This window comes from Phyllobates terribilis, unplaced genomic scaffold, assembly GCF_046119375.1.
Source record: "Phyllobates terribilis strain yellow unplaced genomic scaffold, ASM4611937v1 Scaffold_12__6_contigs__length_324123572, whole genome shotgun sequence".
NCBI classification, from domain to species: Eukaryota; Metazoa; Chordata; class Amphibia; order Anura; family Dendrobatidae; genus Phyllobates; species Phyllobates terribilis.
In genome coordinates, this window is record NW_027362772.1 from 253,669,624 (window position 1) to 253,683,061 (window position 13,438).

A 13,438-nucleotide genomic window follows, 5' to 3' on the forward strand; every position below is an offset into this window, starting at 1 on the left:
AAATTGAGCATGTGCATAGCCCCATGGCACTATTACCTGTGAAAAATACGGATAGCATTCTTATCAGAAAAGCTGAGATGTGAACGAGCCCTTAGGCTCAGTTCCGTCAGTCATAGAGATCGGGAGATAAGCCAGATAGTGGTGGATGTTGCAAAAAAAAAAATAAGGCCCCCACAACTTATATACAGATGCACAAATTCACTATGTGGTTGATATACGTACACTACTGTGAATACATGAACTCTGACATTGCTGTGCTAAAAACGTAAGGTACTTTGTTAGCGTTTTTGATCAAGAGCACAAAAGCCTCCAACCATGTCAAGGTGACCTAAATATGGATAGTCCCTAAAGACTGTATGTCCTACCTCTCCTTGTGCCAAAGCAGCCGCATCTACAGGGGGAGTGAAAGGAGAACAGGCGTAGCTCACAATTATCACCTTGTATGGCAAGGATGTGTAGAGAAGGAGGCTGAGTCTTTGAGTCTCGAAGGAGGCCACACAGCCACAGTTTTACGGAGAACTCGTAACAGAATGTCTGTATCTGCCTCTCGCTCTTCCATAGAACTTTATAAGTAGTAATGGGAAAGTCTGTTTTTGGAGAAGACACATTTTACCTGTGAATTGAGAAAGAAAGAGGAGGAGACAGAAGCAGATTCCCGTGATAAGATATTACAAAGCTTCTTATTTTCACGGGTACTATTGATTAATTAAATAAAAATGTAAATGAAGGTTAGGCCATCTTCATACTCTGTGGTTTTTTTTTTTCTGCAGCCAAAAGCTGCTCTCAGAGGTAAAAACGCTTTATTTTGTTTGTTTAAGCTGTTTGTTTGGTTGTGGATTACATGTGTGTTTTGCCCACACTACATGTTTTATATACAGCATGAAACACTTTAAAACCTGTTTGCCGCATTCTTCTTCCAGCGTTTCTTCGCTTTCTCATCGCTTTCTATGGGTGAAAAAAAGATCCGGAAAGAATTGAGGAGCTGCGGCTTTCAAAAACGCTGCAGTTCTCAAATTTAGTCAGGAACCAAAAAAAACAAGTGTGTGCACGAGATTTCTGAAATCTCAGAGCTTTTGATAATACTGTGAAATGCAGCTTCTTACTTGCCTAAATGCTGCATGTGAACAGAACCCTAGTGTTCATTCAGACTGCCGTGGACTTTTGGGCTGATAGTGGACTGTTGATGCAGGGACTGGCCACAAGTCTCCTGACTCAAATATGACAGCTACATATATTTCTGTGAAGCTGTCACACTTGGGTCAAGAGATGTGCAGCCAGTCTGCGCCCTCGGGTCGCCAATGTCATAGGTCACAGATTTTAATAGCAGATTAACAAGTAAATTGATTTTAAGGGCAGAACTTTATAAAATCCTACAACAGCAAAATAATGGACTGGCTGTACGTGGAAAAATCCCCAGAATCGCAATGCAGATTTGCGATGTGTGAACTTTGCCTCATTGTGTGTGACATGAACACCAGTCAGTTTAGGCGATTTGTGTCATGTGACGGTAAGTGAGTGCAGTCTGCCTTGCTCCATCCCCCTCACCCCGGGTAGGAGACCACCTGCCCTCCGCCGCACACACACAGCAGTTTCTGTCTGGCACTGAATAACAATAGGGCACAATGGCCGCCGCGCGCTGCATTCTGGGACTTGTTTGTTCGAAAACTCCAGGTTTGCGTCATCGGACCGGAAATGGGCGGGGCCATCCCGGCGTCCTGGCACGTTCTCTGACGTCAGCCTAAAGATTGGCTCATACTTTGAATGACACAGATTCTATCCAATTAGAGCCGAAGCCGAGGCGACGCCAGCCAATGAGAACGTTCGGGTTCGGCACTTAAGAATTTGTAAAAAAAAAAAAAAATCACAGGGCAGCGCCGCGCTGGAGACAGAGGAGAGGAAGACGAGCAGAGAAGATGGCCGCCGCGAGCACCGGCCCTGCCGAGGGCATCCTGATCGGGGACAAGATGTACTCCGGCGTCCTCATCTCTCTGGAGAACTGCCTGATGCCGGAGGACAAGTGCGCGCTCACGCCTTCCATCGCGGACGGGCTGGACACTGACACGGAGACGGACCTGCGCTGTGTGGGCTGCGAGCTCATCCAGTCCGCCGGCATCCTGCTGCGGCTCCCGCAGGTAAGAGCGGCCCGAGCCGGAGGGGGAGCCCGGGCCTGCGGTATCACCGGGGAGTGCGCTGCGGCCTACCCCGGCCCGGAGGCCTGCCTTGGAGTGAGCGGACAATGGTGCAGGCGGCCGGACTATGGGTGTAAACTGCGCTAATCCGGCTGCGGGCGGAGCGCTGTCCTTCATCCATTCATGTGGGGTCTGACCGCTGCCGGACTACAGGGGGCTCTGGATGGGCCGGGAGAAGTTCAGGAAAAATAGTTTAACTTTTATGAGGTTTTCAAAAATGTTTAAAGGGGTAGGGTCCTGTGCTAGCTGAGGGGGGGGTCCGACCACTAGGCCCCACTCTGACCGGTCAGGAGGACGCAGACATGTTCCCATTACAACATGGCAGGTCGGACCCCCGCTCCGTCTGTTCCCAGTGGGGTGATAAGCCGAGCTGGGCAGATCCACGGGGAATGGATGGGGTGGGAGCACGGCCGCTCTACATTAACAGGGGGGGCTGTGCTAGACCTATCGGCCGGACCCCCAAAGCTATATACCATAGGAGAGCGCTTATCACCCGACAGCCCTCTATATCTAATCATTTCTGCCCTCACCGCCCGCTCTTGTCACTGGCGGCCATATGATCCTCACCCTAAACAGAGACTCACTCCCCCTGTCCTACATGTGCAAGATTGGGGGTAGAGACCCCTCCGATGGGCACAAGAGGATCGGACATGGTGAACCCAACCTGCCCGATCCTGGTGTCTATGGGTGCGGTGACATTGTGAGGCTGTGAACCCATTGACCCGGCGGTGTGATTACAGCAATACCCAACTTGTAAAGTTGTATTTTTATTTATTTTACTTCAGATATTTATAAACAAATTAGTTTGTTGCTGTTTTCTGGGATCTGTTTTGTTTTTGAGCTGGTGTTTTTATTGCTATGGTCGTTTTTGCTGTACACATTGCACTTCTGCTTCTTGGTACATTTGAGGCAAACGAAAAAGCCCCGATTGGTACGAAGCGGTAGTCGTGCATGTATGTGTTTGCTCCATTCTGCTAGAAATCCTGGGCACGGCGGTGCACAGGCCCGGCCATCACTCTATTCGTACAGGACAGTTTAGGGCCCCGTTCTTGGGGTGAATGTGGCCCCAGTAGTCAGGCCTCAGCCAGTCTTTTTGGATCGGTGATAACTTTTAAAGTGGGTCTCCAGCCATATGATATATTGACGCGTCTGTTAACTAGGTCCTCGTTATCGGGTTGGTGGGGGTCCGAACCTTGCTCCTCACTGATCAGCGCCTTATTCAGAGTGTCGATGCGGTGAACTGCACGTCCTCTCCTACTCCTGGATTTCGTATGGCTGGAGTACCCCTTTATTCTGTGAACAGTGGGCTACAATTCTGCTTTGTTGTGAATTGCTGCCACTTTTCATACTTGCTGCTGTAACCACTAGCAACCATTAGAGAGGAGTGTGCGTTGGGTGGATCTGTTACTATAGAGGGGACTTTCCCGGTCCGTGGGCACGATGCCACTGTCATATACCGGGTATGTGGAAGCTGTTGAGACCCCCGGAGACAGCTTCTTGCTGTTAACACTCCTCATACTTGCTGGTTTTTTTTCTCTGTGACATGTAGTCTTGGGATAATCTACAGGAGATGGGGTTTTGAGGGGCATCTGGACCCCATCCAGTCGCAGTTATTGCGGCTGCTGGTGTACAGACCCCGGTGGTGCCATGACTTCTGTAGTCTGACATTGGGTGGGGGGGACACCAGGGATTCATGTCCCTTCTTTAGTCTCTGCTTTTGTTTGGTTCTATGTGTATTCGGGTTTCTCTGGTTACCTATCAGTTTAGTTTTTCCACTTTGGGTTAATGGGAGGGGTCGTTTCTGACGTAGTCGTTCATGTGGTTGTGTAAGTGGATGAGGCGGCCGGCGGGGTGAGGGCGGCCTCCCTGCTGATCTGTGACATGACGTCAGCTCCCAGCCAGCTGCCCCTTTGTTCTGTTTCTTGGAAACCGTGTGTCCTGTTCTGCGGAGCTCTCGGCACGTCACGTTCCTGCTCAGATTCAGCCTGGTTTCCTCTCCACCCTGCGGGCGCGTGTCTTCCGCATGTGACCGGACACCTGTAATTGACTGATCTCATCTGCTCTTACTCAATGTTTCCTCCTGTGTCCTGGCACAAGAAGGACGCGGCTGAGCCCGAGGGTCAATAGAAGGAAAGGTCTGATAGTACATTTGTTGCTTCATGATCTTGTGTTTTCGAAAACTGTTACCAATGTGTTTTAAACTCTGGTGAGCTTTCCCGAGTTTTTGAAGCAGAAGACACTTCGGGGAAACTGGAAGGTTCCCCCCCCCCTTTCTGTTTTACGGCCACTGCCATCTTTTTTTTTTTTTAAGCAAAAGCAATGGATCTTCAGAGGAGTCTTTAGACAAGCAAATGAGGGTGAAAAGCACATGAGGACAACCCTAGTAGCTTGGGTGGGCCATCATGTGGCGGACTTCTGTATAGTGTACAGGCTGAAAGTTACTATCTACCTGTCTGTTGTGCCTGGCGCCGCTCTTTCATAGCACAGACCTCTTCTGCCGGCCATTCATCAGCTCCGGCTAACGTCACGTCGACAGCAGCAGCTTCTGTTCCGCTCTGCTGACGGGTCATGACTGCGAACATCATGCCGATTGACAGCTGGCTCCCCGCTGCCTTAATGCGGGGAGCCGGCTGTCATTCAGCATGACGTTGGAGGACGCAGCCTGGAAGAAGAGCTGATCTAAGAGCGGTCATGGACCACTCCTGCTCTTCAGACTGCGCCACGTAGAACAGGCAGGTAGTTGGCAACTTACTTGCCTGTCACTTTTTGGCACGTTGTAAAAAAAATATATATATATTTGTTTTTCCTCTTTAACTCAGGGAGTCTGTTTAGTAATTCAAGTCCTATTCCCGGCCACAACTTTATTAAAATATAAGGAGGCACAAGTCACACCATAGCCTGCTGCAAGGGGGGATTACTCTATCGTCTGATCACCTCCAGATCATCCAAGCGCCTAACGTTCTGATTGTGGCCCACGCAGCGGTGTCAGTCACGATCTGTATCTGGCTTTCCTCCTGTCGGTTTTCGATGCTTAGTCTCGTCTCTTGGTTTTCAGGTCGCGATGGCCACAGGACAAGTATTATTCCAGCGGTTCTTCTATTCCAAATCGTTTGTAAAGCATTCAATGGAGGTAAGCGTCTTCATCTGCGTTCTGCTATGTTTTTTTTTCTTTTGGTGGGCTTTATATTCATGGAGGATGTTGTTTGCTTTTTTATAGCCGGTGTCCATGGCCTGCGTTCATCTGGCATCCAAGATCGAAGAGGCTCCAAGACGCATCAGGGACGTGATCAACGTGTTTCATCGTCTCCGACAGTTGAGGGAGAAGCAGTAAGTTCTTGTGGTTTCGCTTGCGGCCGGTGGCTCGCCACAGGCTGATCTTCATCTAACCTCCAACATCTGACTCTTTTCAGGAAGCCGTCACCTCTGGTGTTGGATCAGGACTACGTGAACTTGAAGAACCAAATAATAAAAGCCGAGAGGAGGGTCCTGAAGGAATTGGGCTTTTGTGTGCACGTGAAACACCCCCATAAAGTGAGTGCTTTTTGGTTTTGTTTGCAGATATTACTTTATGCAGGTTTATATTTCACAGCTCTCGCTATAATAGACTAATTATTTGGGGGGTCCTACTATGATCAGCTGTTCATATATATAGTACTAAATGATGCCCAGTGATGTGTGTAGTTCTGGGTGAAAATTCCTAGTTTTGGGTGAGTTTGCCCAACTTCTAGTAGCCCGACGTGAGCTCTTCTATTACTAGATGCTGTAAAGAAGACCAAAAATATAAAGATAAAATAGTTTATTAAAATGTATCAATAAAATATACGTACATATAAAATTGTGAGATAAAATACACCAATGCACAAGGTGGGTGTACCCGGATGAGGAAGCAACAGTAGAAATAAATATGAAACAAGATATAACATGGTGCCAATCATATATAGAGCAGAGTATAGGCATTCAGTGAAATCTAGATGAATATACAGTAAGTACAAGTGTATCCTGCATTATTGCACTTATTGTATCCAGGGTCCCACCACACCCGACGCGCGTTTCGCATTGAAATGCTTCGTCCAGAGGTCGGGTGTACTGGGACCCCGGATACAACAAGTGAGGTAATCCAGGATATTTATATTTGGTCTTTTGTAAAGTTTCTTCTTTGGAGATCATTGTACCATATACTTTATGGCCTTATTTTTTGGATAGTATTGGTGTACTTAACTTAGAAGCTGTAAAAGTATAACCTGTTTTTGTTTTTTCCTCTTAGATAATTGTGATGTACCTACAAGTTTTGGAGTGTGAACGCAATAAGCATCTGGTCCAGACTTCATGGTGAGTGTCGCTTTCTCCTGTAGTTGCTATGTAGCCTGTAAGCTGCAGGATCTGTAGGGCATTGCCAAAGCAATGCTGTACGAGTCCTGGGGAATGGAGGCAATTTGTAACGGATCAGTCAATTGCAGCCGTTATCTACTGTTGACCTGTAGAAGATCTGGAGGGGAAGCGGCTTCAGCTTTCCCCTGTTTGGAGCGAGGAGCTGGGAGACATTTGATGTGTGCCGCCGACTGCCTTGGCACACTTTCAAGGCTCCTCTCGTGGTTTTGTAGATCAAGTGGAAACTCACAATCCTAGTTTTGCATTTTCCTTTAAAGGGCATAAAATAAAATGGCTTAATTAAATGTCTGGCTTATGACTATGGTGCACTTTTAACATCTTATGTATTTGGTCTCTTGTACTTTGGGTTTATCAAGACTATTGGTATTAAAGGGGTTATAAAGTGATGGAATATCACTAGGAGAGAATGATGGTAATGCAACAATGGTCACTTCCAGGACATCTGCCGTGCTGGGAGTTGTAGTGCAATTCTTTAAAACTACACCCCCCCCCCCCCAGGGAGCCCTAATCCAGTGCTGCTTCCCTTTTATTTTCTGGATCACAATCATTGGTGGCACATCCTAGAGATAATCCATCATAATAAATGGTGTTAAAAAATGTTTTATGGGTTATTGAATGGGGGAGGAGGGATGCTGACATGTCTGGTGCTTTGTACTTTGTTCAATGGATGGAGAACCTATATTAACTTTTGTTTTCTGTACTCTTTTGATCAAAGGCTAGCCTCTGAGGGTAAGTGACTAAGACTTCTCCTCTGCTGTCCAAGCGCTTTGGTGCAGGGATGGCTGCCGTCTTCAGTCAATCCCAAGCAGGTTCCCCAGAAACGAAGGCTGCCTCTGGTCAGGTGGTATACATCCCGTGGAGTAAGGGGGCTCTCACCGCTCCTTATGGTTTCCTTTCTTTTATTTTATTATCTTTTATGACCTCTTTTACAATGAACAGTAGTTTTATTTTAATTTGCTTTTATTTATTTTGTAGTAGAAGTGCCAATATATTTCCATAGACTGTATATTAACCTCTGACTTGTAATAGTTTTATTCTGTTCTTTCTGTGATCTGATTAGCCTTGTCTAGATCTGCCGTCCTTGTGAAAACCCATGGCGAATGTCTCTACCACCACGTGGAGGTTGTACGCTGGCCGCACACCGCCTGTGGAGGAGATTAGGACTCTCCATCTGGATGAAGCCAAATTCACCTCTTTATTGGCATTGATTTATAGTCTGACACACAATATATTTATGAAGCCTTTTTTGGCAACACTCACAGAAGTTAAAATATGTTCTCCATCCTTCACAGTTGAACACTTTGTATGCCTGAAACACCTAATGACCAGATGAGACTGTGCGTTATGTCGCGGCTACAATATTTTGCGTCCTTTTGTGCCTTTTCAGGAACTACATGAATGACAGCCTCCGCACTGATGTCTTCGAGAGGTTTGATCCTGAAACGATCGCGTGCGCTTGCATCTACCTGGCGGCACGAACACTGGAGGTTGGTATAGGCCAAGGATCTTTGCTTCCCCGGTTCCAGCACTGAGTCTACTGCTGTCCGTTAGATTAGCCGCATCGCTGCAGATAATGAGCTCAGTGGCTCGTACCTTCAACTTGGGCAAAGTCGCTGAGCTTCCTTATTGGCTGCAGCTAATATATGAGCTCACTGGCTTTTGCCATTGATTCGGGCAGAACCGCTGAGCTAGCTTATTGGCTGCAGCACTGTGGTTGTGCAGCAGTCATTGTAGCAGACAATAAGACTGCCCTGTACCTGGGTAGGGCGAGTAAAGCACAGGGGTTTTGAAACCTATTGCATCTGGGGGACAGAGGTTTTCTGTATCTGGGAACCCCCCCCCCCCCCTTAAAGGGTTAATGCCATGTTTAAAGGTTAAGTGGTGGTCTAAATGCAGGGCGATGGCATGACCACTGCATTTAAGACTCTCCTAGTTTGGACCCCTATAAAAATCTATTGGTGATGACTTTTAAAGGGGTTGTCCACTACTTTTACATTGATGCACTATCCGTCCCACACGCAACACCCCCACTGATCAGCTGATCTGTGCTGGCTCTGATAACAGATGATCGGCGGGGGTGCCGCGTGCGGGACCCCGGCCGAACATACATTGATGTCCTATCTTACGGATAGGACATCAATGTAAAAGTAGTGGACAACCCCTTTAATGACAAGTGAAAGGCTGCATTCACAGGTTTGTGCATGGAGCCCAATTTTCATACCAGCCATGGGACTGACATTCGGTGATGAGATGAAATGGCCGGTAAAGAAATTGTGGTCTTTAAGCCTTGCCCTTAAAGTGATGTTTAAAAATAAAAAATGGTTCTGTGAAAATGATTAATCATCTGTACGGAAACTTTTTTTTTTTTTCATAGATCTGCCTCCCAAATCGTCCTCACTGGTTCCTTCTGTTTGGCGCTTCCGAAGAAAACATTCGGGAGATCTGTCTTCAGATTTTAAGGCTGTACACGAGAAAGAAGGTATGTAGGACGTCCAATCCCACCGCTCACATGCCCCCTACATCACCACGTCTTGTACACGTCACTGCCATGATAAAACCTATCCTATGTTACAGGCTGATCTGACTGATCTGGACAGTACAGTCGAGAAGAAAAGGCTGATGCTGGAGGAGGCCAAAGCCAAGGCGAAAGGCTTACTACCCGACGGCACCCCACGTATCGATAACGCCCCAGAGTTCTCACCTAATGTGAAAACTGGTATGTTTGGAAGTTTTATGACTTATTTAGTTTTGTTTCCTGCACAAATGAGATGACAAATAATTTCTTCTTATAGTGTCTCCCAAGGAAGGAAAAGTGAACAAACCTTCACCCGTCTCTGTACATGCACTGAAAAACGTCAAAAGAAAAGTGGAGGATGCAAAAAGGACCACGTCATCAAGCCCTGTGAATGGGTAAGTGGCAACTCATGGACGCACACTTAAAGGTGATGTCCAGGACTTGGTTATTGATGAAGACATCTGTTAGGGGATCAGTGGGGGTCCAACACGCGTCGCACCCCATGATCAGCTCTGTATACTGTGTAGTGTCCATTGCATAAAACTGTATTTCTGTTCTATACAATTATTGACTTTTCTGACAATTTTCTGTTTCTCATAAGTGTCATAAAAGGGAGAGAAAGCCGAAGTGGTAGCGGAAGCCGCGACAAGAGCAACTCCCGGTCCCACTCGAGATCTGCGTCTCCAAAAAGAAGGTGAGTTTCTGACTTTGCTGCTGTGTGGCTTCTACATGTCTACAGTGTGAATACGCGTCTAAGCCCGATGTGTTGTGCCAGCAATGAGTCGATTACTAATCCTGGTGTCTCTTACCCTCCAGGAAAAGTGAAAGCTACTCTACCTCCAGCGGTTCGAAGTCTCGTAGCCACTCCAGGAGTCGAAGTGATTCCCCACCTCGAAAAGCGAATCACGGCTCTTACAAAAGCTCCAAAAGCCGGGTACATGGGAAGGACAAGGACTACAAATACACGGGGCAGAAGAGACGGTCCCGCAGCAGAAGCTCTTCCCCTCACAGCCGCTCGCGTGGAAGCCCAGATTCCGGGAAGTACAAGAAGAAAAGTCACTACTACCGCGACCGGCGGCGGCGAGAGCGTTCCCGATCTTATGAGAGAGTGCCGCATCGGCATTATGACCGCGAATATCCGGGTCACAGCCATCACCGAAGATGAAAATAAATGTCTGCCGGATGGAGAATGATCAAGGCCATGGATAGGACTACGGATTACATTCTGGTGCTAATTGAGAAATCCAAAACAATGGAATTTTAGGGGGCATTTTTTTTATTTTTTTTTTTATTATGTTCCTTTGGAAAGTGGAGTGCTTTGGATAATGAAGACCCGAAATTTCCTCTGGATAGACTGTCAGTAACGCGATGTATCTGATCAGTACATTATGGATGTAGACGTTCTCTTATGTAGACCTACGTTAGGTCAGAGCTGAATGTTTGTTTGTTTCGGATTCTCTCGTTACGGGAGCGGCCGTAGCGCTTTGGACATATGTACATATCTGTGTTACATGTGTACAGTCAGTGTAGGTGTGATGGACCTGGACACTTCTGTACCATAGATTATTTTATATCTTTCCATGCCCGTGCCGGACACGGGCAACCCTGTACCGTCCTATCAATTACAGGATGTGCGGGAACTTCTACTCAGGATATTTGATAGACATATTTGAGCTAAGAAGGTTTTGTCTTTCTGCTTGTTTACCAGGTCTACGAAAACCAACCACAGCCCGGCCATATCAGTTTTATTGGTATATCCACGCTGTACTCCTCTTTACTCAATAAAGTATTGATTTTATATTTAAAGTGTTGTCTACATGTCTTTTTCTCCCCTACACCGTGTAAGACTTGTGGGGAACCGGCTACTGGTACCAAGTCATCAGAAGAAAACACTACACTATGGTCTGGACATAAAAATGATCTCGGTCTTTAAAATTGGGTATGAACACATAACAAACTGTACCAGGTCATTATTTGCCAAAATGCGGAAGCGGTGTGAAAAAATAAAGTACACCCCATGAATCTATAACCTTTTTATCAGCAATAACTGTTAGTAATCATTTGTCTCAGATCGTTCTGGAATTTTGGCCTAAAACGTCGTCAGAGCAGTGTTCAACCCCCTCTCAATTACTATACTCCCACACATACAATAAAATGCTCCACCTTCAGGGCCGGTGGTCGTATGACATTGTCACGTGAGCCCTGTAGCATGTGTTAATGGGTCACCTCCTTGTGGGTGTAACATTAGAGCAGGGGTCTCAAAATCTGCTAATTATATGAGCCACACAAAAAACAATGTGAATTTGAAGGGCTGCATTCTTTGCAGGATGACATGAGATTTTTAATGATGCCATATTGGTTTTTCTATACACATTTTGGATCATTTTTTGAACATTCTTGGCTTTTGTATTTTATTCTTTTAAATTGCATTCATTTTATGGGCTTTGGTACAGTTTTTACAATTATTTCCTTTGTGTCCCCTAATTGGCCACATACAGTTTTTTTTTTCTTTACAATTTGCACCATATAGTAATTCTGACCAACTTCTTGTAGTAATGTCCCTGTGTTGTAGTGGTGGGCCCCATCCCGGTCCCCGTCTTGTATGACATTCAACTCAAAAGAATCACTGACTTTGGTTGCCCTCAGGACCAGGCCGCAATCATTACGTGGGCTCCGGTGCCTGCCGGCAACATCGGGCCTCGTGTTTGAGACCCCTGATCTAGTTGAAGCAAGTGGAGCAGCTGCAGCTCTCCCTACTTCTGAGCCAAGTGAGTGTGAACCGGCCCATTGCATTCAATCAGCGGCCGCTAGAGCTCATGCAACAGGACAACGACATGGGAGATCTTGTCACTAGAACGGCAGAGAATGTATGGTATTTTTATTTTATGTGGGGGGGGGGGGGGTGAAATGGGCTGTCCAAATAGATAAACACTTTAAGTTGAGGTTTGTGGGCATTTGTTTGCTTGGCTCTTTAAGGGGCTGTTTAGCTGTCGCTACAAGTCTATTACCGACTTCAGACTATTAAATCCTCACATCACGCACACTGTGTGTTTTGAGGGTTCTCCAGCGGTGGGCACATGACCAAGTATGTAATTTTGCATACATGTGGTTACACGCCAACTAGTCGTGTGTAGCCTCACAATGCTAGTGTATTGAGCAAGGCAGGACAAGTCTAGTTGGAGTGTGCCCCAAAGCATGTGACCGCCCGCTCCTCACAGTGCGCATGAAGTGAGGATTCTCAAATCTGCAGTCGCATAGTAACTGCAGACTTGTTACCTAAGGCCAGACAACACCTTTTTAAGATCCTGCCACACCATTTCAATTAGGTCAAGATCTGGATTTTGCGTGAGCCATTGCACCTTTTTTCTTCCATTCTGATCTTGGTACTTTGGCGCACTGTCCTGTCACGTGGGCCGCTTTTGGATTTGATTCTGGAATACCTTGGTATACAGAGGAGTTAATCATTAACTGAGTGACTGCCAGGACCTGGGGCAGCAAAATAAGCCCAAGTCATAACCTCTGCCTGATAGTATGAAATGTTTGTGGTGTCTGCTGGATATCTTGGACCAACATCAATTTGGTCTCATCTGTCCAAAGGACATTGTTCCAGAAATCTTGTAGTTTGTTATGCAAATTTTAGCTGCGCTGCCGTGTTGTTTTTAGGAGAGGCTTGCTCCAGGCAACCGTTCCAAACAAGCAGTCAGTCTTTTTTTCTAATGGTTCAGTCATGAACAGTTAACGCTCGAACAGGCCTTTAGTATCCTGAGCTGTAGCTCTTGGGTGGCTTTGCTGAGACGTCCACTCTTGAGAAGATTGTGAACTGTCTTGAATGTTTTATACTCCTGAACAATCTTTCTCATTGTAGAATGATGGACTCCAAATTGTAAAGGCCTCATAACCTTTCGTGGCAGGGAAAGGGTTACCTACGTACGCGCTTACTCGCGTGTGATGTCACAATGGCGTAGATTTAAGACTTTTCCTGCTTTAGACGTCTATGGGATACCCATAGAATGTCATAGATGGGGGTCCAATTTCTAGACCTCCGCCTGGTGACCCGGTCTCCCAATATCTGGGAGACGACTAACCTGATGCCTATTTACAGCTGCCTCACGAGTTAAAGGACTTCTCTTGCCTCCTGGTTGTCATGTTTTTAGGTAAGTCAGTGTTAAAATGACTCCAGAATATGGCCGCCTGAAACCTGCTCCAGTGTCAGGAGTGGTAACAACAAAGTTTTTATTTCCTTTTGAACAGATTTATTCCTAAAATCCAAAATAAGTGTCATTTTACAACTTTTTTAAAGCCTTTGGGTTGTCATTGAAGTTTTTTTTTTTTTTTTTTTTTCCTG

General features: G+C 46.3%; 1 protein-coding gene across 4 annotated transcripts; it reads left to right on the forward strand.

Annotated features, from left to right (window-relative positions):
* Window positions 1-1,828: 1,828 nt before the first annotated feature.
* On the forward strand, window positions 1,829-10,899 carry CCNL2 (cyclin L2). 4 transcript variants are annotated; one of them, XM_073656843.1, is made up of 11 exons: window positions 1,829-2,132; window positions 5,245-5,319; window positions 5,407-5,516; window positions 5,600-5,720; window positions 6,454-6,518; window positions 7,966-8,065; window positions 8,953-9,057; window positions 9,153-9,294; window positions 9,371-9,488; window positions 9,695-9,787; window positions 9,910-10,899. In XM_073656843.1, the coding sequence occupies exons 1-11, from the start codon at window positions 1,914-1,916 to the stop codon at window positions 10,256-10,258; spliced, it is 1,497 nt and encodes a 498-aa protein (XP_073512944.1). In that variant the 5' UTR covers window positions 1,829-1,913; the 3' UTR covers window positions 10,259-10,899. The 4 variants fall into 4 exon arrangements, with proteins under 4 accessions (XP_073512944.1, XP_073512947.1, XP_073512945.1 ...); XM_073656844.1 differs by lacking the exon at window positions 1,829-2,132 and adding an exon at window positions 4,110-4,324; XM_073656845.1 differs by lacking the exons at window positions 1,829-2,132; window positions 5,245-5,319; window positions 5,407-5,516; window positions 5,600-5,720; window positions 6,454-6,518 and adding an exon at window positions 7,294-7,307.
* Window positions 10,900-13,438: the final 2,539 nt, after the last annotated feature.